This window comes from Siphateles boraxobius, unplaced genomic scaffold (genome assembly GCF_051911475.1).
Source record: "Siphateles boraxobius isolate OS27281-9 unplaced genomic scaffold, OSU_SipBor_1 66, whole genome shotgun sequence".
NCBI lineage: Eukaryota > Metazoa > Chordata > Actinopteri > Cypriniformes > Leuciscidae > Siphateles > Siphateles boraxobius.
In genome coordinates, this window is record NW_027509193.1 from 19,809,069 (window position 1) to 19,832,972 (window position 23,904).

General features: G+C 36.6%; 1 protein-coding gene across 3 annotated transcripts; it reads left to right on the plus strand.

Moving 5' to 3' along the window:
- Positions 1–3,104: 3,104 nt before the first annotated feature.
- hsd3b7 (hydroxy-delta-5-steroid dehydrogenase, 3 beta- and steroid delta-isomerase) lies at positions 3,105–22,243 on the plus strand. Of its 3 annotated transcripts, none has more exons than XM_077212891.1 (7): positions 3,105–3,123; positions 11,388–11,596; positions 14,177–14,332; positions 16,090–16,198; positions 18,731–18,830; positions 20,423–20,585; positions 21,253–22,243. In XM_077212891.1, the coding sequence occupies exons 2-7, from the start codon at positions 11,437–11,439 to the stop codon at positions 21,666–21,668; spliced, it is 1,104 nt and encodes a 367-aa protein (XP_077069006.1). In that variant the 5' UTR covers positions 3,105–3,123; positions 11,388–11,436; the 3' UTR covers positions 21,669–22,243. The 3 variants fall into 3 exon arrangements, with proteins under 3 accessions (XP_077069006.1, XP_077069005.1, XP_077069004.1); XM_077212890.1 differs by lacking the exon at positions 3,105–3,123 and adding an exon at positions 3,688–3,908; XM_077212889.1 differs by lacking the exon at positions 3,105–3,123 and having other exon boundaries at positions 11,274–11,596.
- Positions 22,244–23,904: the final 1,661 nt, after the last annotated feature.

Genomic DNA, 23,904 nt, shown 5'->3' on the forward strand with positions numbered 1-23,904 from the left:
TTCCCCAATACAAGACTTGCCAATCAGCTTTCCTTGCCCACAAGCTATTTTTCTCAGAGCGCACAAAAACGTAGGTAGTGTGTGAAGGAAAAACGTTTGGTCAGACTCTTTAAAAAGCTTCTATACAGACACAAGGTGTCGAGATGTTTAGTCCAGGGTCATTGGGATCTCAGCACTGCCGCAACACCCTGAGTTCCATCTGTGAAGTTTTTTTTCTCTCCTGTCCCAGGCCCTTATCTCATTTTGTTCCTCCTGTTGCAGCTGTGTCTAGTGGTGTTGTTTTTGCCAAGGTCTATGCTTTGAAATACCGCAATTAATAGACTGCACAGACACACACACACACACATATTCCGCTCACTTCTGCACAGCACATGACAGTGGCACCCTTATAGTGCTGGGTCTTTTTTTCAAGGGCAACTTTTAAAGTGCTACCTAAAGACATGGATTTAAGACTTGTGTAATGCTGCACCCCTGTTGTGAGAGAGAGTATTAATTTTAGTTTATTTATTTATCATCCCTGTTCTGATGCCTGTCCTTTCCTGTCATTCATTTAGGTCAGATCTATCACTGTACCTTCTTTTAGATCATTTGCGTAGAATCACTTCTGCCTATTATTATTTTAATATGAAGCTGTTTTGACGCACGTTTCTTTTTGAAACTTCCTCCGAGAGGAACCGATCTTAATTAAAAATGTCCCCTTTTCCAGCATGACATGCTGGTATTCTATAACTTAAAAAAATTATATAGTATAAGTTACATTCTACATTGCCAGTTTAATTTTATAAATAAGTTGTTACAATGCCAGTACACTGTAACAACACTGTTATTATAGAGGTTAATATGTACCTCCCATCATTTTAAAACACCCCTTACATGAAGTCATAACCCTTTCATCAATAGTTTTTAGCAATATAAGGACAGGACAGATGTGGTCGTCTTTTTGGTGTACTGAAAAAAAATGCACATTGATATTTTAGCAGAAGGATGAAATTATTAATTGGATTTTCTTTTGCCATTGATATTTTTGAAAAATGAATGGGGTATATGTTTTGAGATAAAGCACTCTACTTTGGGGCTAGTAACTCCTCTCTGCTAAGGAGAACATGCTTGCACAAATATGTATATATACACACACAGAGTGCATTTTCTAAGAGTTGAAAGATCAGAGTTTGCGTGTGCGTATTTGAACACAAAATTGATGTCCCAAGTCCCCTGGAAGATGTGCCAAGAGTCGCTAAACCGGATGTCTGTTCCTACTGTTCTTTCCTTTCGTATTACTGGTCATCTGTTTCTCTCTCCTCTGCCATAAATTGACATGTTGACATTTCTTCTTTGCTTCCTCCCCACTTATCTCCCAACCCCCCCCTCCCCCCCACCCTCCTCTCCACACACTCTGAGGGCCTTGCCAGCACTCTGTTCCTTTGAGAGGAAGACCTGTAAAATATGTAGATGTATTGCAGTCTTTCAGTAAAAACTGATCCACTGAAGTGTAACCATAAAAAAAGGACAAAAAAGTTAAAAAGAATTACATGTAAATATTGTAGAGGTGTTTGTTTCTCGTAGAAACACACTGGTTCTAGTCTGTAAATATGTTCATCCTTTTCCTACTTCCCATTGCAAGAAAATAATTGTATATAGCTATCATTCAGTTTTGTTTTTGTTGGTTTTTTTTCTTTTAATTTGATTTAAAGTTTTAATATTATTTGCAATATTTCTCTTGTATTAATGCGTTGGACCCTTTATTAATGGTGCATTAAAATATTTTTTAAAAAATAATTGCGGTTCAGTTTTTCTTGCCACATCATAGTTGATGCTACTTTCAGCTGACAATACTTTTTTTCACAATCACTGAGAGTCAGAATAATAAGTGAAGTGAAAGTTACTGATGGCCAAGTATGGTAACCCATATTTGGAATTTGACCTCTGCATTTAACCCATCCAAATTAGTGCACACACATTAGTGAGTACACACACTGCTAACGTTGATACACACCCAGAGCAGCGATTGGGGCTTAGGTGCCTTGCTCAAGGGCACCTCAGTCATTTCCTGCTGGTACTGGAATCGAACCAGCAACCTTTGGGTCACCAGTCCAGCTCACCATCCATTAGGCTATGACCGCCCACAATAACAGCATTAGAATGGCAACATCGACCCACAAAATAGATTCACAATTACACTATAATCTGAAAATTTCATTAGGAATTGATTTGGTTAATGACAAGTGCAGTCATTTGTGTATAAAATGATAAAAAAATTAGGAACTTACACCTCCTTGAGGGGCCCCTGTGCTGCTTGCTACAACAGCAGACAACACTGAATTAAATTTCACTAGTGTTCTGTTTGTTAAAAAATAATACCAATGAATAAAAAAAAGATTAACCTTTAAATTAACTAATTTCTCCAGCAATGTATGTGGTTGAATCATGTTAAACGCAGAACTAAAATCAATAAAAACAGCATAGCATAGGCAACAAGACTTTCCAGATGCTTCAAAACAAGGTGATTAATGTAGACATATAGCATTATTAGTAGCCTACCCTGATTACTCTTGAAACTGATAGTGATCTACGGATGGCTCCACTTGCCTCTTCTGTAATAACCTTTTCTATTGATTTCATGACTTTAGATGACACATGATTATAGTCATTGTTTTCCAAAGGACAAGAAATGTTAGGACTTGGAATTGTAATAGATTTTCCCCAAAGCTCTGGAAAGGCAGATAAGCTTTTAGTCTGCATCATGGCAGATGGCCAGCATTCCAGCAGGACTGAGTTGGATGAGCATCTTCTTTTCTTCCCATGACAATAGCAGATATTTCGACAACGATTGAGTGGCATTTCCAAACTTTGTCTTCAGATTATTGTAGATTTGGGCTATTGTTACAAATGTAAATAAAGGAGTCTGAATATTGATGTGTTGTGTTTTATTTTTTCCCACACTAAGGCAGTAGAAATAACCTCTGTCACTCTTGCTCTCCTTTCTTGTGAGCTGTAAAATGCGCGGCGGAAGCATGCGGCCTGCAGAGAGGAAGATGCACATCCGTCTCAAAAAATTGCACAGGAAATAGTAACATCAATGTTGAGCTCACTGGATTCATTGAAGAAAAAATGGAAGTTACAGAGGTAAGGGTTAAATTCAAAGATATAAATAGATGTGTTTTTGTAGACCACCCGCGAAGTTCTTGGTAAAGTACTGAAAGAGGGATGTTGAGGAGCACGAAGCATCAAGTGACAGATTCAGTCATCTGACTTTGATAACCTCATTTTGTTGTGGCCCATGGACACAAAGGAGACTGGATAAGGTTTCGCGGAAAGTCTCTTTTAGAAACACAATACCATTGAACTGAAACACAGTAGGCTACTCATTCATTCTGGAAGGAAATCTGAACGGATACCATGTTGAAGTGTTCGAGACCTCGAGTACAGTTTTGGCGTTAAAAGACAGGACATAGCCTATCATTGTGTCATCCTGACGACGTCTCTTTTTGAAGGCTGCGTCCTCCGGAGGTCGCATTTGTCGGCAGCATTCGTCATAAACAATGTCTTATTTCAGAACAGTAACCATTTTACAATTGACCGTTATTCCCAGTGAAGCGTAAATTGTAGTAAATTGTAGTAAATTGTAGTAAATTGCAAGGGGGGGGGGGCTGCACTTGAACACATCGAGAAACAGCTGTCAGCTAGGATGCGCGTTCTGCGCCTGCGTGTAAATGATACAACTGTCTAATTCGGCAGAAGATAGGCCTATATTCGTCTTTGTTCGTCATTCAAAAATGGAAACCGATGCTGCAGATACACAAACCGTAAACAAAGCAGTGCGTGCTTACCGTTTTGAATATCAACCTTGCTATTACTTTCTTTATTCCACTCTCATGTTAATATTGAAATATTCGCCAAAGAACATTCAGGTAAGATGACGTAACATTAGAACAGCCTTCTATCTGTACTGTTTTGTCTTTTTTGCTCGCTGTTTTGCTATTATTCTCGTGCACTCTCTAGTTCACTAACGTTAAGGTGAACAGCCCGATCAGAGTTCCCTCTTTCACCGACGGCCCATGTTGAATCGGCCCCAAAAAACACGACAGCCTCCACTCTATGCGTCCACTAGAGCACACAGGAAAAACTACATTGCCCGACGGCCGATCGTCGGCTTGGTGTGTGCTAGGCTTTTGACTTAAAGCAAAGTTGCAAAGTTAACGCGGCACCTGATCGGAAATTCTAGATAGACCTAACGGAAGACGAACATGTCAGTTTATCGGCGAGAAGTTCCCGAGTTAACAGTGGCGAATCGCTAATGTGGATAAAGGGTGGATAGTGATTAATTTAAGCCAAGTCTGAATTATGACATTATGAATTAAAAATGTGGTTTTCAAGTAATTTTCTAAAATTGTGCAGTAGTAAAACAGAAATTATTCTCGTTGGTTAAAAAAATACTAAGTCAAATTTATTTATTCTGTGGTAATAGATAATTAATTGCTCTGTTCCTCTCTCTAATAAGGTTAAAAGTTTGGGTGTCATTCTTGACAGAACTCTTGTTTTTTGAAGGTCACAGTGTTACTCGTTGTTGGTCGGCGCTACGTCACAAATCATGTGACCTGCATAGCAACAAGCCGGCGGCGTGTTTGAAGAGTAAAACCATAGACATTAGGCTTGTTCGACTTGAACCGGCGCTGCACAGACCGATCGGTTGATGACATCAAAGTACCGCGAGAGCGATTAGAGAGCAGACGGCTCCTTATGCTTTTGAATCGCTCTCGCGGTACTTTGATGTCATCAACCGATCGGTCTGTGCAGCGCCGGTTCAAGTCGAACAAGCCTATTAATAAATACATAGACGCCCTATTGGCCGCTTTGTAACGTTGCTGCGATACGTCAACGCGTCCGCCATTTTGCGGAGGGCACGACTGCACTGTAATCAAATGCAAGTAAACGGTGAGCTGCGGTTTTTCTGGATAAAAACAAAACAAACAAAAAACATTTATCAACTGATTTCAGTGGTTTGTACGTGCTGTACAAAAAGTTCCATCTCTAGTTATTTAAAATCTCGATACTTCTTATAAAACATTTTTTTTTTAAATAAGGAATTGTCAAAGCTCAGGCTTGTCATGTAGGCTATCTGGCTTTTTATTATTGGTTAAGAATTGTGAAGATAATTTAATTTTTACATTAATAAAATAAAGTTTTCTTATTGTGGAAAAAGCATTTTCTGTGATTGACCCGATTTTAGCAATAACAAAGATAACTGATGGATCCTTTATGGTAATACATATGATATGGTACAACTACAGTGCAATGCAAATAGTAAATATAAGATAAAGTGAGAAGTAATAGTAAATAGTTTAGTCAATAAAATAAACAAGCAGTATACAGCTAATGAATAGTATAATTATATAATAGCATAAGTAGCTACATAATATAATAATACACATATTGATAATAGCATATAGTTTATGTATAATACTATAATAATAGCAATGGAATAAGAAATATCAATTAAAGTATATAGACAATAAAAAATAATAAGTTAAATAGTGACTATGAATAGTACAATCATTTAACAGCATAACTGTAATAGATTGATAATTGCAAGTGGTATAATATTATTAAAATAATAATAAGAACAGAAAATACAATGTAATATCAATTGCAGAATAATATAGACAATATGAACAAATATGAAACATTATAATATTGATCATTAAACTGACATTTAACAAAAAGATGTGTGTAATTTTATTATAGGCCTACATACAGTGAAGAGAATGTAGCCTATCTAAATAATTATATCTTAAAATATTCCTACATAGCCTATATAAAATAAAATGTCACAACCCTGTCTCTTTTTGTGAGACCAAAGATCGCCCGTTTATATATATCATGTTCAACCACTAGACTAGAGACATCAGAGCCAGCGGCACACGCCAGAAGCACTAGCCGAGGTAAGGCTGTTCCAGGCGGGGTGCAGAGCGCTGAGCGCCCGGTGATCCCCTGGATCTCACAACAAATCTAATCTTTAAATAGGCGATATCTTTATAAATAAACCACAGATTTGAGCTTTAAACAACTACATTGTCGACTGAAAAACTATTAAAACTACATTTCGTCGAACAATAACAGTAGTATTTTTAAATTTCGCGGCTTTTCTCCCCTGAACATTACTATTACTAATTATATCATGACCAAATACAACCAGAAACAAATATTCAGTCTTGCTTGTGAAAGATAATTCCTCGAGACCTGTTTTCAAATGTGTGGCGATTTGTACAGCCCGAAGCAGCGCACGAAACATGCATTTTTCTCAATTCTCGTAATGAGAAGTATTTTAAAGTTGCCCTCCGCAATATGGCGGCGCCGTTGACGTACGCTCCAGCTGCCAATAGGGCGTCTATGTATTTATTATGTCTATGAGTAAAACAAACCGAAGGCAAAGCCCGAGGCAAATCAAAAACGTATCTATTCACAGAAGTTTTGCTGTTTTGCTTCCACCAATATGGATCAATAATTTTGATGACGAGAAGCTAAAGTGTCCCGCCCCCAAGAAGATACTGAAGCTGGGGCTGCCATCGGTAGCCTACTTCACAGTATCACTTTTTTATATATGGTGAATGGCGCATAGCTCACTAGGGGATAGGAAATGAATCAGACATTGTAAATATGCTTTCCATTGGGGTGAATGAAGTCTGGTTTCGTGTTTGTCATGTGAACCGCCGCATCGCATACAGTCTGCTCTGTTCCAGAGACACGATATGCCAGAGAGGATCATATGCGCAAGTCTCCGCAGACCACAAAACGTATCGGACCCATTTTAATACAGCACAGAATGCTTTATTAAAGCGATTTGGAGGAGAAAAAGTTAGACAGACTCTGCACTGACGAGTGGAAGAGAAAACACCGGTCCCATGCGTGCAACCAACATACATTTCAAAACGACACATCTACACAAACTACACTTTTCAAACTACACATCCTCAGCATAATAATGATCACTGTGTTGCTTTAGTAACAGTTTCATATTAAATCTAAAGGGGGGATCTATTTGACTGGCTGCCAAATACTGGCTTTACCGAGTTCAACAGCTCTGTCTGGCTGAGCTGTGATAATAAGCAAAGCGGTATTGTCCATTTTAAAAAAGGCGAGGAGCCGCTCGATTTGTCCGCCTTGTCTTCCTGTTTCAGTGGAAATTACGTCGCCACATTAAAAAACTCTGCATGTTTCAAAGGACTTGTCTTGCATGTTGATTATTACCACACTGACTTAATTTAGTGGACAAACTTTTTTTTTTAAATATTAATATTTTTATTATTATAGAATACAAATTACTTTTATTCCAACAATTGAAAACATGTCCATCATAGAAGAGGTGTGTTCAAGTCATTTGGTTAATAAATTGCATTATTAATCCATCTTAAAATACAAAAATGCATTACATCATTGACCCATCTGCAGTCAGTCATGAAAGGAGGTCTGGAATGTTATTCTTGAGCCACAATGACATGCAGCCAACACTTCAGTAATGTAACACAATAACCATATTCAGTTTATTTAATATAAATTGAGAAATGAAGGGGAGAAGCACAAATAACTGCAGTTCATCCGGTCATTGGTGAACTTCAAATATAAAAGAATACGTTAACGATTCTTGTTAATTTGCAAAACTACTGAATTAAAACATCTGCTAAAAGAAAAAAAACTGTCCAAACTATAAAATTCCACTGATGCCTTGTTTATTTTAATATAATGCCCCTCTTTCTGCTAACAGTGCTGTATACACTATGAACCTGTCAGCTGAAACTGTATATTATGAAGTATCATTTACTCAACCTCATGTTTTTAACCTGTATGAGTTTCTTTCTTCTGTTGGAAGAAAAAAAAAATACATTTTGAAGAATGTTGGCAGCCAGCCAGAAAATTAGTTGCTACTAGTAAGACTTATATTGTAGGGGGAAAAAAGTACTATGAAAGTCAGTGGGTGAAGTGTAGTTACCAACATTCTTTAAAATATCTTCTTTTGAGTTCTACATACAGGTTTGGAAACACATGAGGGTGAGTAAATGAGAACAGATACTATCTCTTTAAACTTATTTTGTTTAGAATGTTTTAGTTCTTAAGTCAAGTTAAGAACTATTGATCTGATGTAACCAGTTTGGTAATATAGTTCAACTCATTAACGGTTTTGCTACGCAAATTATCTTGCTTAATTTCCCTTAAAGGGATAGTTCACCCAAAAATGAAAATCCTGTCAGTATTTACTCACCCTCATGTTGTTCCAACCCCGTAAGACCTTCGTTCATCTTCGGAACACGAATTAAGATATTTTTGATGAAATCTGAGACCTGGATCACTCCTCCATACTTGTCCATAGGCTTCTTCAGGGATTGAAACTGCCGGCCCCTAAAAGTCATTAAAGACGTTGTTAAAATAGTCCAAGTGACTACAGTGGCTCAATCTTAAGTTTATCAAATGAAGTGAATACTTTTTGTGCGCAAAAACAAACAAATATAACGACTTTATTTCAACTATTCATTTCCTTCTCTGTGGGCCTCCAGTCAGTTAACGTAGTGTAACAGCGTAAGCTTCTGTTGTTGTGCGTCACACGCATCACACACATGACCAGCGTCGGCCAATAGTGTGCCTACGTGTGACGTAGCTCTACGCTATCAGACTACGTTAACTGACTAGAGGCCCAAAGAGAAGGATATGAATAGTTGAAATAAAGTTGTTATTTTTATTTCTTTTTGCGCACAAAAAGTATTCTTGTTGTTTGATAAACTTAAGATTGAGCCACTGTAGTCACTTGGACTATTTTAACAATGTCTTTAATGACTTTTCGAGGCCGGCAAGTTTCAATCCCTGAAGAAGCCTATATATGGACTAGTATGGAGGAGTGATCCAGCTCTCAGATTTCATCAAAAATATCTTAATTCGTGTTCCGAAGATGAACGAAGGTCTTACGGGGTTGGAACAACATGAGGGTGAGTAAATACTGACAGAATTTTCATTTTTGGGTGAACTAACCCTTCAATGTACAGTTTTTTTCCCTCACACAGGGTTGAAGATTATGCAAAAAAGAAGCAGTTTTAGTGCCAAACTGAAAGTGCTGGAAGGGTTATTTGATGTGATTTATAAAGTTTAAACTCTTTTCTATCCACATTGGTTTTCACATATTCTGTTTTAACAGGTTCAATTGTATGGCACTGTCCTCTAAATGGCACTGTCCTTGACATGAAATTGGGCTTGTGATTACAGTTATGATCATTGTTAAATATTAACTACTCACACACTTTGGGATTTAGCAAATAGGTTGCGTGACTTTGAATTCATGTCTTGATTTGGGCTTGCAAGATATTTTTGCAGAGTAGAAAAAGTTAGTATTACACTGTAAAAAGTGAATATGGGTGTAAGTTGGATTACTAGAACTATTTGAGTCTATTAACTTCGTATTTCTGCTTTCCTAAACATAATTGATTATTGTACACTCATTCAACTTGAATGCATAGAAATTCACAGACACTCAAATATCTCACTTTCACCCAAAGTATAATAGTATAATAGTGTTAGTGGTTGAGTGATGTGCACAAAAGACTAATTAAAGAAGTCAAATTGGAAAAAATAATTCGCTCCAGTTGGGTAATCGATCTCCATTTCTTCTCCATTTCATCCAAAAATGAAAATTCTTTCATTAAAGATACAATATGTAAGATTTTTCTAATAAAATATCCAAAAATCACTTGCACAGTCTGATATATTTCCTGCACTTGTGTACTTACAATATCCCAAAAGTCCACAAAGGGTTTTAATTTCAGAGAAAGTCCAATTTTAAATAATGGTCCGTCCCGGAAAAAAATGTCGCCTGTCAGTGACGCAATATCTGCGCTATCCTCGGTTTCCCGCGATATCACGTGGACAAATGTGGAAGCGGTGGTTTTAGCTGTTGTGTACATCGGTTCCCAACAGGGGGGTCGCGGCCCACAAGGAGGCCTCAGCGAGCTCTTTGGGGGGTCGCGCCATATTTTGAAAAGTGTTAAACAGGGAGCATTAAAGCAGCAGCAATTCGTAACTTTTTTTGTTCAAAATTTACTACATTTATATCATTAGCGAGTACATCATGAATCCATTTTCCAAACCGTGTTTTTGTCTTATCCTGAGTCACCATGGTACACCTATAATAAGTGTTTATATTGGGACTATTTTACACTGGTTCGGGTCGTATCGCTGCGGTGTAACCCAGTTCCTGCGTGACTCGTCATAGACATAAACAGAGAGAAGGAGCTCCGGCTACAATGTTCTTCCGCAAGACGCATTATTCTGTTAATAAACGCATGTTTATTAATGGCTAGAGCGCCAAACGATCATGTTACATTAGCTAATTTTATTCAGGATCCCTGGCTGAACAAAAAATGGGTTTTCAATGAGGTCCCAGACACCAGTCATTTTAGGCTATATTAATTATTTTTTCCCTGCACACAGTGTGAATACTGATAATTTTGTTATTGCATTTCAAATAGGGCCAATTAATAGGCTACTTCTAGGCTTACGTTTTTGAATTTACAAATGGCCTACTCATGTTTTTGTTATAGTATTTTCAATATTATACGCTATTATTTGTGCATAAACATATCTAGTTACAGTAATAAACATACTATTTGTTTAAAAACAAAATATTTTATCATCCTTGCTGCAAGCTTACAAGAGCGACAATATCATTAAATGTGAAGGGGGGCCCTAAAATATTTTCTTGGGAAAAAGGGGGTCTCAGACAAAAAAAGTTGGGAACCACTGGTGTACATCATGGATCACGATTACTCTTTGGCGAGTATTGAAATATATTGTATGGCAAGCCATTTTAGCTTAAATTGTAGGCTACCCAGCCTTACTCGTCGTAATTGCATTTTTACTAGTAAGAATTCAATTAGAGAGCTTTACTATTCAATTCTTACTAGTAGCAATTACAATTAGAGAGCTCTCTAATTCACTTCTTACTAGTAAAAATACAATTAGAGAGCTCTCTAATTCAATTCTTAGTAACAATTCCGATTAGAAAGCTCTCTAATTCACTTCTTACTAGTAAAAATACAATTAGAGAGCTCTCTAATTCAATTCTTAGTAACAATTCCGATTAGAAAGCTCTCTAATTCGATTCTTACTAGTAAGAATGCAATTGCAGAGCTCTGTAATTGAATTAAAGAGCTCTGCAATTACATTCTTACTAGTAAGAATCGAAATGGGCGGGCACTGTCGACAGATCAGAAGCTAGGCGGAGGGAATTCATGTATAACCACATTGAGACAGTAAGATTTACTTGTTCTCTGCTTGTCACGACTGTAGTCTGCAGCCTGTATTGCTTGTTACGTTGTAGCCTACTTGACGTCCTTTTATTTCGTTTGCAGAGTGAATCTCTTCGGTCAGTAACGGGAGAGGATTCAACGGAGTTATAAAATGTCTAATGAGAAATCGAAGTTAACTTATTTGATAACTGGAGGATGCGGTTTTCTTGGGCAGCACCTGTTGAGAGTTTTGTTGGAGAAGGAAGAAAACATCAGAGAGATTAGACTTTTCGACAAAACCGTTTACCCTAATCTACAAAGTCACAGTACAGGTAAGAGACACATGGAACAAACGGTTCATTGCGAGCTTATTAGTTCCCACAATGGTTTGAATATTGATATATAGCCTACTAATTTGTTAAAAATACGTTTATGGTTTTGTCTTAATACTTAGTTGTGCTTCACACCTATTCATCGTAACGTTCACTACGTTCGTTTTAGTTTTCAGACGCTTGATGTTAACTATCATGCTATTTTTGTCATGTTTTTAAAGTAATTAACGTTTTGATCACATCTCAAATTATGCATTGCGTTATATTAGATTCGATCATGGGGATTACATTTTAAACATTTTTGGATTAAAATGACAGACTCCTTTATCTTGCTGAGCATTTCAAAGCTATAGCCTATTTATTGTTGCATACGTTGAAAAAAATTAAAGCAATCTTGATTGGCAATGACACAGGCTAAATAAAAATGTTAGGCTATATTCACAAAATATTTAATATTTATTGTTCTTTATTTTCTTCATCATGCATCACATTTCATAGTAAACTGAGACTGTTGCTTCAACAGTGTTAGTTTAAGATGAAATGTGATGTATGATGAAGAAAATAAAGAACAATAAATATTAAATATTTTGTTGGTAACCAAGTACACACAACTTCTGAAAACATTTATGTCAAAATGTCTGTTTGTGTTGGAAATTAAGCCACAAATCGAAGGGGACAAGTGGAAATATTTTTGGGAAATAAATAAATCTCTAATTCTAATACTCTAAATATTGAAATTCTGTATATTCTTCCTTTAGACGATCATAGTTTTAAAAATGTAGAAATTTATAGGTTGTTTTTGACATTCGTGACGGCACAGTATAGGGTGGAGTTCCTGAAAGTGCCCAGGGGAAACATCTGTTGTTTTTTATGACTCCAATAATGGGAAAGAACATTGAAAAGACTGAGGAAATGGAAATGTTCATTCATGTCATTGTGTAGGCCTATATTCTGGCTTGGTTAAGTTGTTGAGGTCAAGCCACACCAGTCACTTACATCCAATCCAGTGTCCTCTTCCCTGCTCCATGAATCTGATGTCCTGATGTACAAGGGGATCTTATTCGGTGTATTGACCACCCCCCACTGATCATGGTGTAATGGAGAAATGGATCTCTTTTTTCAGTAAGTGTAGCTCTGCTTAGCTGAAGCACAGTGTCCTTTTGCACTATCATTATGCAACGTCTGCCTGTGAAACAGATGCACGAGGCAGGTTGAATTTTGAATTCAGTTAGCTGCTTCTAATTTAAATTTCAAATGTTTTCTATATTCCAGAGTTTCTTGGCTCTTTCATCAAGTAGATCTCATACATGACAGTGTCCGTTGTCCTGCCTTAATGTATTCTACTCCTCACATATTTTGATAGTTTTTATCCAGGGGCAATGGGGGAAATATTGCATTACTTCCACAAAGATGCTTGGAATTGACAACAGTTTAACGTGGTCAAAGTCTAAATGGCAACAGAAAGACGTTAGATAACCATTTGTTATCAGAAGTGAACATTGACCGTTTGCACAGTGAACTAGCAGGAGGTTTTTTTTTTGTATGTGGCTGATTTTATATAAACTTTGTGACTGCTTGCAAAGATTGTGTTCATAGGCAGACTTTATATATGTTATTTATAATGTTTTATCAGAAAGCTTAATTAAACAACATCACCCAGATACAAGGGACACTAGAAACATGTTTTTTTGAACATCTTTGCATGGCACAGAGGCAATTACAAGTTGTTTCAGGCACAGAATTATTGTTTGTCTTGTGTAGCGGCTAAAGAGTTTGTCATTATTTGGAGTTGTTCAATGCATAAGTGTAAAAGCAATTGAAAACTTCAGCTATCAGAAAGATGCTACAGCAGATCCAGAGACAGTATTTCTTTGCAGAACAGTTATGAAAGGCTGTTCTTTGTTATAAAAAAAGCTACGAATGAGAAAGGGAACAATGCATTTTGTTTACAAGACGAGGATGCTGCTTTCACCAGAGTTTATTGTTTATTTCCTGTACTCCATAATTGCATCATTGTAATCAAGAATATAAATCACAATCCTGAAAAAGACATCAGGAAGCTGACCAAAGTGACCTTGTCATCAGCTGTCACCAACACACCCACACACTCCCTCATTCACTAGAATACATAAAGCACGCACACACTTTGGTACAAGGAAAACAAACATGTCAGTAGATTTAAAACTATAGAAATCTTTTTATTCTAAAAAAATATTGGTTACACTTTTATTTTAAATTGTCCTTGTTACAGTGTAATTATGCATTTAAGTATTGAGTAATATTAATGAATAACATGTACTTACTATAGGGTTAGGAATAGGGTTTGGTTAGGGTTTTTTGCCTGTAATTATGTATAATTTATTGCTATTGGTACAGTAAGTGGTTACACTATAAAAGGAATGTAGTTACATTGTACTTATACTCAAATAAGTTGCTGGGTGAGACAGTGCTGTTGTCATGCGTGTGGGACCGAGGTACATGACGGGTAAATGCCTTTTTTTATAGACATCCATGCCTTTTATTAAAACAAGCCATTTGCTTTTTAACAAGGTATCTTCTCTCTTTCTCTTTTATTCGCAGAGCATGTGAAGGTGGTGGTGGTGCAGGGGGATATAACAAAGTATGAGAGCGTGCGTGATGCCTTTCAGGGAGCAGACCTGGTTATCCACGCAGCTAGCTTGGTTGATGTATGGTATAAAGTCCCTGAGAAGGCCATCTATGCTGTCAATGTACAAGGTGAGTGAAGAATAAGATTGAGGAACAAAAGGAGATGGATAATAATGACTTCACTGTAGAAGTGATGCCATTGTTAAGCACTTTGAACGGGTTTAGGAGTTGGCTAAGAAAACACTGAATGTTGCCAGCTTCGAAGATGTACTACTGTTTAAAAGTTTGGGGTTGGTAATGTCTTATCAAATGTATGCTCACAAGGCTGCATTTATTGTAACAAACATATAGTAAAAAGCGTAATGCTGTGAAATAATATTGCATTATTATGTTTAATGGATTTGTGGCGAGCAGGACGAGGCCGAGGGCCCGCGAGAGAGCGGCACGAGGCCGGTGGCGTGATTACTGATGAGCGCGACGTGCGCGAAGCATCGGGTCTCGTATCTCTCACGGAGGAGCGGAAGCATAAAAGGAGGAGCGACGACAGTGGAGATACGAGACCGGTGCGTCGCGCGCATCAGTAATCACGCCACCGGCCTCGTGCCGCTCTCTCACGGGCCCTCGGCCTCATCCTGCTTGCCACAGGAATATATTTTTTTCAAATCTGAATTTTCAGTATCATTACTCCAGTCTTCAGTGTCACATGATTCTTCAGAGATCATTCTGATATGATGATTTGCTTCTCAAGAAACACTTTTGTATTATTATCAATGTTGAAAACAGTTAACATTTTCTTGGAAACCATGATATATTTTCTTCTGTAACTATGCAAGTCTTCACTGTCACTTTTTATTTCATGCATCTTTGCTGAATAAGTATTCTTTTTTTTCCTTTTTATTAAATCTTCTAGACCCCAAACTTTTAAACGGTAGTGTTTTTGGGTTTTTTTGACAGTGGGTGTTATAAAGGTTTTGGTTTCTCCTACAGTTTTTCTTTGGTTACATTTCCAGTAACCCGAAAACTTTACGATCTGTTTGGACCGGAAATGCATCATTTACTCTCACACACAAGAGGAGAATTTGTATCGTTTTCTTTCTGCATATGCAGTGAGCAATATAAGCATGTGCTTTTTAGCTACAGTCCACAGCTCTTCTACGATAAACCCTCATGCTAGTCATTTGCATGAGTGAAAACATGTCTATATTATCAGACCTGATGTTCTTATATATGTGCTCAGATCTGTCTCCGCCCTTTCATGGTTTTACATTTATTCATCAGCCTGTTTTTAATTTAGACTGTTTGTGCGGTAGACCTTACTGGTTTTAGTGTTCCTAACATGTGTTTAGGCCTGTGTCAGTTTAGCACTCATTGATATAGACGAACCCAGAGGATACAGATAAAAACAAGAGCAAGAGATGAAGAATGTGCTATCGTAATGGAATGTTCCATTGGTTTGGATCCTCCCTTATTTGATGCTTTTCTCTCACATCTGCATTCCACATTAATTTCCCAGAAATCTCCTCTTTAAATGCCATTGAAAGAGGCTAGATACTTAAAAGCCATCTGCACAATTGTTTACCTTTATTTTTCTACTTATCAGTAAATACCTGATACTTCAGAAAGCATTTACATTCTCGTTCAGACTATCTGGTGCTTCCAAGTGCATGAAACTGAAAGCATTAGGCTACTTGGAATTTAGGGATTGTGTCATCAGTTCCATCTTAACAAATCTGAGTCTCGTTAATGTCAGTGTAAGCAACACAAACAGCTTTCTTTTAGCTCTAAATTTTGTTTTAGTACAGCAGTAGTGTTCCTTTTTTCTTCACCTCTTTTTTTATGTATTTTTATTTAATGCTTTTTTATTTCTGGATGCTGTTTTCCATCAGGGACGGAGAATGTAATAAATGCCTGTGTAGAAATCGGTATTCAGAATTTGATCTATACAAGCTCCATGGAGGTGGTTGGTCCAAATGTAAAAGGAGATGCATTCATCAGGTAAGTGTATTTATTTAAATAGCGTTTTTGATGTATGTAAGAAGACTTTACATAGTGTTGTGTGTTCAGATTCAAAATATTCACTGGAATAAAAAGAGTTTAAAGGATTTGGGTCTAATGGAGAGAATGTCTGGGAGACTGAAGGAGAGGAAGGGTTTGCACACGGCTGAATGCATTCTGGAATAACATACAGGAATTCCACGTTCTCAACATTCCATCTTGATATATATGTCAAGCCGAATAAATACAGGCAACAGTTGTGATGGACAGAGTTTGAGAATGCTATTTACACTTTTTTAACATTCAAAAAGTAAAGGTCTGTATCTCTGCCACTGCGATTTTTCTACTGGACACCTGAAGCAAATGACGCTTGCATGTCTCAAAACACTTGTGGTGTTGTGCATTCTTTGTGTATCGTGTTCTAATGTTAGGAATTCTAAAGTAGCAATTGCCAGCTCTGTAATTAGTCACCCCAGATGGAATCTTATGTTTCTCCCACATGTTCTGTGTTGATTTTGCAGGAAACTTATGAATTCTGCTTGTAAACATGTTAGAATGTGAGCTGAGAGTACTAAAGACACCAACTATTTAGCCACAATATGTAAAAAAATATATATATAACAAAAATGTGTAAATGTTATGAATTGTGAATACTCCAGATATGGAGGTTTGGCCTAGTAATCAACCAAACTCAAAGACAAATTTGTCATGCAGTCTTATCAGTGACCCAAATGACAAATTTAGGATGACTTTTAAGTGCAACAAAGGTTTTTAACTCAAGTCTTGCCACCAACTTCAAATAAAAAAGCACACCGAGAAAACCTTGAAGTCTTTTGTCTGTTTCTATTACTGTCACGAGCTAGAAACATTATTGTTTTCCTGTGTGACTAACACACACACAGATCATCAGTTTTTAGATATTTTCATTCAAACATACACACATTCACACATCATTATTTATGTTGCAATACCCATAAATGAAAACATAACTTAATTTATTAATATTTCTTTATATTTTTTATTTGTAAATAGATGTTAGTAAGCATGTGATGAGGTCAAATGTCCAGTTTGGGATATGATAACTTGTAATAAGGGATTGTTGCCCAATCCCAATGGTAAAATTGCCCAAAACGTCACCTGCCATCATGTCTATCGGCTCGCTTTAGGGTTAAACTTTCCGCGACTGGGTTATAGGTTGCCAGGTTGAGGTGACAAACGGCTTGAAATTGTTAATGGTCTGTGGATTTGCAGACCAATGCATTTAATAAAATCTGGCAACTGGTCAACATTAGACAAACATATTGGTCCGATTATTCACAAAGGAGTTTGGGCCATGCAAATTACGGAAGTTTCCTGGGAAAAATAACTAACCGGGAGGGGTACGGGAGATAGGGCTAAAAAACGGGAGTGTTGACAGGTATGTTTTAAGGTCATGAAAATAATGAATGTTTTGGCTGGAAAATGTGAGCTGCCAAAGACAATTATTCACACAAGAAAGATAAAAACTCTTTGGAAAGCAGTATTGCAAAAAGGATTTGTGTTGTTGCAATATCTGTGTTTCTCTCAACTTAAAAAATTAAAAGCGTATAAAAGTTATACCTAGGTAAAATGTTTGAACTAGGTTTAGGTTTGTTATTAAAGGTGCATTTTGCAATATTTAGGAGGATCTGTTGACAGAAATGCAATCATACATAACTATTTTTTCAGTGGCATATAAAGACCTTACTTAATGAACCGTTATGTTTTTATTACCTTAGAATGAGCCATTTCTATCTACAAACAACGCGGGTCCCCTTACATTGAAATGCGCTGACATGTTTCTACAGTAGCTCTAAACGGACAAACGCGTTTCATCACTGTTGTTCTTCGTGCAAAGAAGCTAGCTAAAGTCAGCGAATAAAACACTGACACAGTGATGAACAAGTAACAATATATTCGCAATAACAAATCGTTTTACTGAATAATTAAGTAAACATAATTTCTTAATTTATCTTTGTAAAGAAACCTCAATGCTGAACTGGCTACTCTCTGCTGTCTCAACGACGACATCTTTTCCTGTCGGCCACCGCAACTTCTGTTGGTTGCAATTTGCAACCTCACCACTAGATGCCGCTCAAAATTACACAGTGCACCTTTAAGTGACAATTATTTATAAAAAAAATTTTTGTTTCATTTTACCAAAACTGTAATTTTATATGTGCAAGACTCACTGTGCAATGACAGAGACAGTGATGTTTCAGCCATCCTCAGGATGTAGCGTCATTTTGTGCTTGCACACACATTCCATCTGTGCAAGCTGTAATAATGCATCTGTGTCTACTCATTCAGAGAGGGTATACAAAGAGAGCGAGCATTATGGGGATTTGTTTGGTCTTATAGTTTGACAGTATTGGTCGGGTTGTGCCACATAATTTTAGTTCCAGACTTGAGTTGAAGCTTTAACTTAATGCCTGTGTAGCTCTGCTGCCTATTATTTAACAACATAAAAAAAAAATCTCAGACTTTACATCTTTGTGTTCTTCCTTGACACAGAGGGAATGAGGATACTCCATATAATATATTCCATGAGATGCCCTACCCAAAGACCAAAGCTGCAGCTGAGAAAATGGTGCTGGGAGCCAATGGCACAAAGGTATTACACAATACAACTGAGTACAACAATCACACACCGATTTAGATATGATCCTGGCTTTTCACTTTTTAGTGTTCAATCACTTAGAAAAGTCACAATCACCATTTACAAACACACTGATTAAAAAACAGGAAACAGGCACTGATACATTTTCCTATCTTTAATTCACATATACGAAGTTAGAGTATGTTTACACGACAACGATATGCTAAAAACCGAAAGTTTTTTTCTTTTTACAGATGACAACATTATCAAAACGATCCCCGTTCACACGGATCTGTGAAAACGACTTATAACGCTGTATTATAAATGCCAGACTTAGTTGGCGAGGTCATGTGGTAAAGAAAGTCGAACGCACATGCTTATAGACACAAATTACGTAATCTATCATTTTTGTCCGATTTTCATTCTAACGATTGTTAATCTTGATAATATTGTATTATTACTTTGTCTTCTGGGTAAATTTTATCTTCGCAAAGCCAGAACCATTCACTGTAATGCCAATTTTCTGTTCTCCTCTGATATAAAGTCCCTTTTTTGCTTCCTCTAAGAAAATGTCAAAACCTTTGAACACAAAGGCTTCGAAAACATGTATCGTCCTTGAGTCGGTTGTAAGGAACCTTTAATATTTCATGATGTCAAAATTTTATACTGTTAAATGTTATAATGTATACATTTTCCTATCTTTAATTCACATATACGAAGTTAGAGTATGTGACAATGTCCGTAGTCCCCCAGCCGCCTATTTCTTACTGTTAATATCTGTATCCTTTCATTTGGATATATATTTCATCCTTTCAAAAAAGCCTATAGACTAAACACATAATGGCCTACGCATGTGCCTGACGTCACCGTTTTCACAGATTCACTTTTTTGTAGTTTACACAGAGGTGATAAAGGTCTCGTTTTCAAAAACTTGCACCTTGAAACCCGTTTTCAAAAGTTTGCGTTTTCACGCCATTGTCGGGTAAATGAACGCCCAAGACTCCATTTTTAGTTGAAAGCAGTGTCATGTTAACAGCCCCTTAGATTAAATTGCTGACTTCCAAGCTCACATTTTGTTTTGAACTACATTATTTACATGCATTTTGATGCATATACTGCACATGTTTGCAGTTTTATCAACTTTTCTTCAAGTAATTCATATAATTTAAAAAAATAACTATTGTATTCTTTTTTTAACGCAAGTTTTCTACTTAGTACTTGCGTATGTTATATTCAGGAGGGATGTACAATATCAACCAAAACTTTATTACAATCTACTAACATTTTGCTGGAATTGAAACTCTTCTCAATCACATTCTAGTTGCTATTTTCCAACTTTGCACAATACTACACCCTCCCAAACCCAAGGGAAACAAACATCACATAGCACTCATGCTGGAATCCTTGAATCAATATGGATGTTTTTGTGACGCCTTTGCTCTTGGTGTTTCATGCCATGTGTTTACTGGCGTTTCTAAACACTATAAATCTGCATAACATTGTTGGTGTGTCCTCTGCATCTAAGTGATTTGTTTTGTAATGGAAAAATAATTTGTTTGCTTTTCTGCTGCATAAAATGATTGATTTCTTTCTCTCTCCATGATTAGGTAAAGGGAGGGAACATTCTCTACACATGCTGTCTGCGGCCAACAGGTATCTATGGGGAACAACACCAGCTCATGAAGGACTTCTACCAGAACGGGGTCCGTACAGGTGGTTGGGTAATCAGGGGAGTTCCACGGGACACGGAGCACGGACGGGTCTATGCAGGTTAACCAACAGACTCTTGCTTCAGTGTGTGATGATTCAGATTTACCATAAACACTGTAATTACGGTAACAGGGGATGAGAGAAAAATTCATAGAATCTTGATTGATTTGATGTCACTTTATACACTCTTTTTTCTAAAACTTCGCAAATCTGTCTGGTCATAGTCTAAGAGGGATTTTCAAACATTGTGATGCCTTGTGAAGACACGTTTATACTGTGAAAAATAAAAGTCTTGTAAACAAGTCGTAAATATTGCCTGGAAAATATTCAGTAGTATTAATGATAATATTTATCTTTTTGTAGCCATTAGATTACTTTTAGTTAGATAAACCTCAAGCATAAACCATAAGTAAAACTGGCTGTCGGTGGAATCAGTTAATTGTGTTAAATTTCATGATTTTCGTCCAGTCCTCAGAAAGCAGAATGAATGAAATAATATCAAATTTAGTATATTTTAACTTTTTTTTATTTGATGTAATACATTTATTTATTTTAGACTTTTTTTCTCCTGACTTTTTTGTGTTCCCGCTAGAACTCTTGACTTTATTAAATGAGTAGGAAAAATGTCAGTTCATACATAGAACGTGAATGTATCTGTGCTGTTTATATACTTGAGTTTGGAATGATAGACTCTGTTAGACTCTGATAGATGTTTTTTTGCACGCAGGTAATGTGGCCTGGATGCATCTGCTAGCAGCACGTGCTCTGCGGGAACATCCTGATCGGCTGGGTGGGGAGTTTTATTTCTGCTATGATGACTCTCCATACAAGAGCTACGAAGACTTCAACATGCAGTTCCTGTCGACCTTCAACTTTCGCCCGTTGCATGTGCCAGTGTGGGTGCTGTGGTTCATAGCGTGGATGAACGACCTGATGCGCTGGCTCCTCAAGCCGTTCTACAACTACACACCACTGCTAAATGGATACACACTCGCTGTGGCCTGCACATCCTTTACTGTCTGCACAGACAAAGCATTTCGTCACTTTCAGTACCGTCCGCTCTACAGCTGGGAGCAGTGCCTGGCCCGTACACAGAGCTGGGTCAACACATTCCCTTTAGAAACCAGCACTAAGGACACCTAACAGCTGCTTTAATATCATGAGGACAGGTTTAATAAACACATCTGTGGCCAAATATGAAAGATGCACTTTTGGTTTTGAGTAACGACCTCATTTAATGAAGGACTGCATACAATTTTTTTAAATGTTGTATTGCAGTATTTAGTATGTGCTTTGCATTAAATACACTTAATCATTAAATGTACCTCTTAATCATATAATCATAGTTTGAATGATCTATCAGACATTTAGTGGAATGAAAAGTCATGTAATTATTGACATTATTATTAACAGCTTGGATAAACTTTACATTACAAGCACTTTCATGCAAAATGCATAGCCGAAGCCAATTTGATAGTAATCTGGCAATGCAAAAACATGTACTCTGTTGATCTGATAGCTGATTAATGTATCAAATATAACTTGTTATACAATCCACCACATATACTTGTATATTTATACATTTCTTTGTCCAAATTATTTAATTCAAAAAAATTGTGTAAATATTATATGGAATATATTTAGATTTAAATGCATTATAATGTTTCTTTACTCATGTATAGGTTTGAAAATAAAACTATGGCTGTCAATAGAATAAATATTTGTATTTCATCCTGTCTTTACAAAGCAGAAGGAGTTTGGAATAACTAGTTTTAATTAATTAATTCATTTTATTATTGTTATTATTTATTTTGTCATTTACATTTCTACACAATTTATCTCAGAAATGTTCAAACCCCCCTAGCAATCTTGTTTCATTAAATTCATTAATGGAAATACATAAACTTAATGATGTGCTGTTTATATTGCTTCATGATTTTAAAATTGCTATAATTAAGAAGGTGAATCACTTGTTATTGTTACCTATATATAACTCAATGGCAGTAAAGACTTCTAGACTCTCTTTTTTTCCTTAAAGAATCGCTACAGTGACTCACAATAACCACCCTCACCCTCCAGGAAACTCAGATGTTCCATCTCTGCCTGGACAAGAAACACCACATGATTTTTCCAGAAGGCCAGGTTTTCCACATCAGGTTATATTGTCATAGAGGTATCATAGCAATCATTTTGCATATGGTACCCATTTAGATATGAAAGTAGACTCTGATTACGCTTTAAAGAAGAAAGAAAGAAATGCATAATGTACTCTCTCTCTCTCTCTCTATCTCTCTATCTCTCTCTCTCTGTGGGGTGGGGTGGTGTGTGTGTTTTCTTCCACAGAAGAAATAAAGTCATGCAGGTTTAAAATGACATGAGGGTGAGTAAATGATGATAGTATTTTCATTCTTGGGTGAACTTTCTGTGTGGTTAGAAACATTTAAAGAGCAGAAAAAAACACAAGGGTGTTCCCAACTGGTTTCAGTTCAGGGGCATTCCCTTGTAATGAGTTGAAGACTATGGGAGTACCTCGTAACAGCTTCCATAGTGACCGTCACAATATTTATTCTTATATAATTGATGAACAGCTGAACATAATATGTTGACGAGCAGTTAATTATCTGTGGTTTAGCCCTGAGGGATTTGTAGTTAGACAAATAAAGATTAGCTACATTGCATGTACAAACTGTAGGACAACAGAGACATCTAGTGGTTAACATGAGACATCACCTCTTCCTGGAATTAGTATTTTTAGAATGACTTACCTATTTTCTTGGCATGACGATAAATCATAGTGATAAATCTGTGTATATACATTTACTTTTTTAAATAGGAAGCATTATGTCAACGTCTGTTATTATAAATCAGTAACTATGCATAAGATAATTTTTGAATGGGATTTCTAACTATCTATTATCATAAGTGACCCCTAAATTGCCCTTAATTTTGATATACACATGACATAATAATTTTGCTCATGAATAAGTGCCTTATAGTTTGATTTAACCTTTGTAATGCTTTTGTATAATCTGTAACTGTTTTTATCTTTCGTTTGGCATATGCCTTTATGTATAATGGCATACAAAAATAGAATTTTTCAGGGTTGATGCATTGTGAAATTCAACCAGTATAATGATATGATATTCGGCTCACCTTTTTTTAATACTCTTTTCATTATTTATGTATTAATTAATTGATTATTATTTATTTTTATTGGATAAAAAAACAATAACACTTTATTTGCAGTGTCTTTGTTACCTGTTACTGAGTACACATTAGTTAATCGTTACTGATACTTACTGGAGTAATAACTGTAAATGATACACAATTACAAGCAGGGCTGGACTGGGACAGAAAATCGGCCCTGGCATTTTGGCCC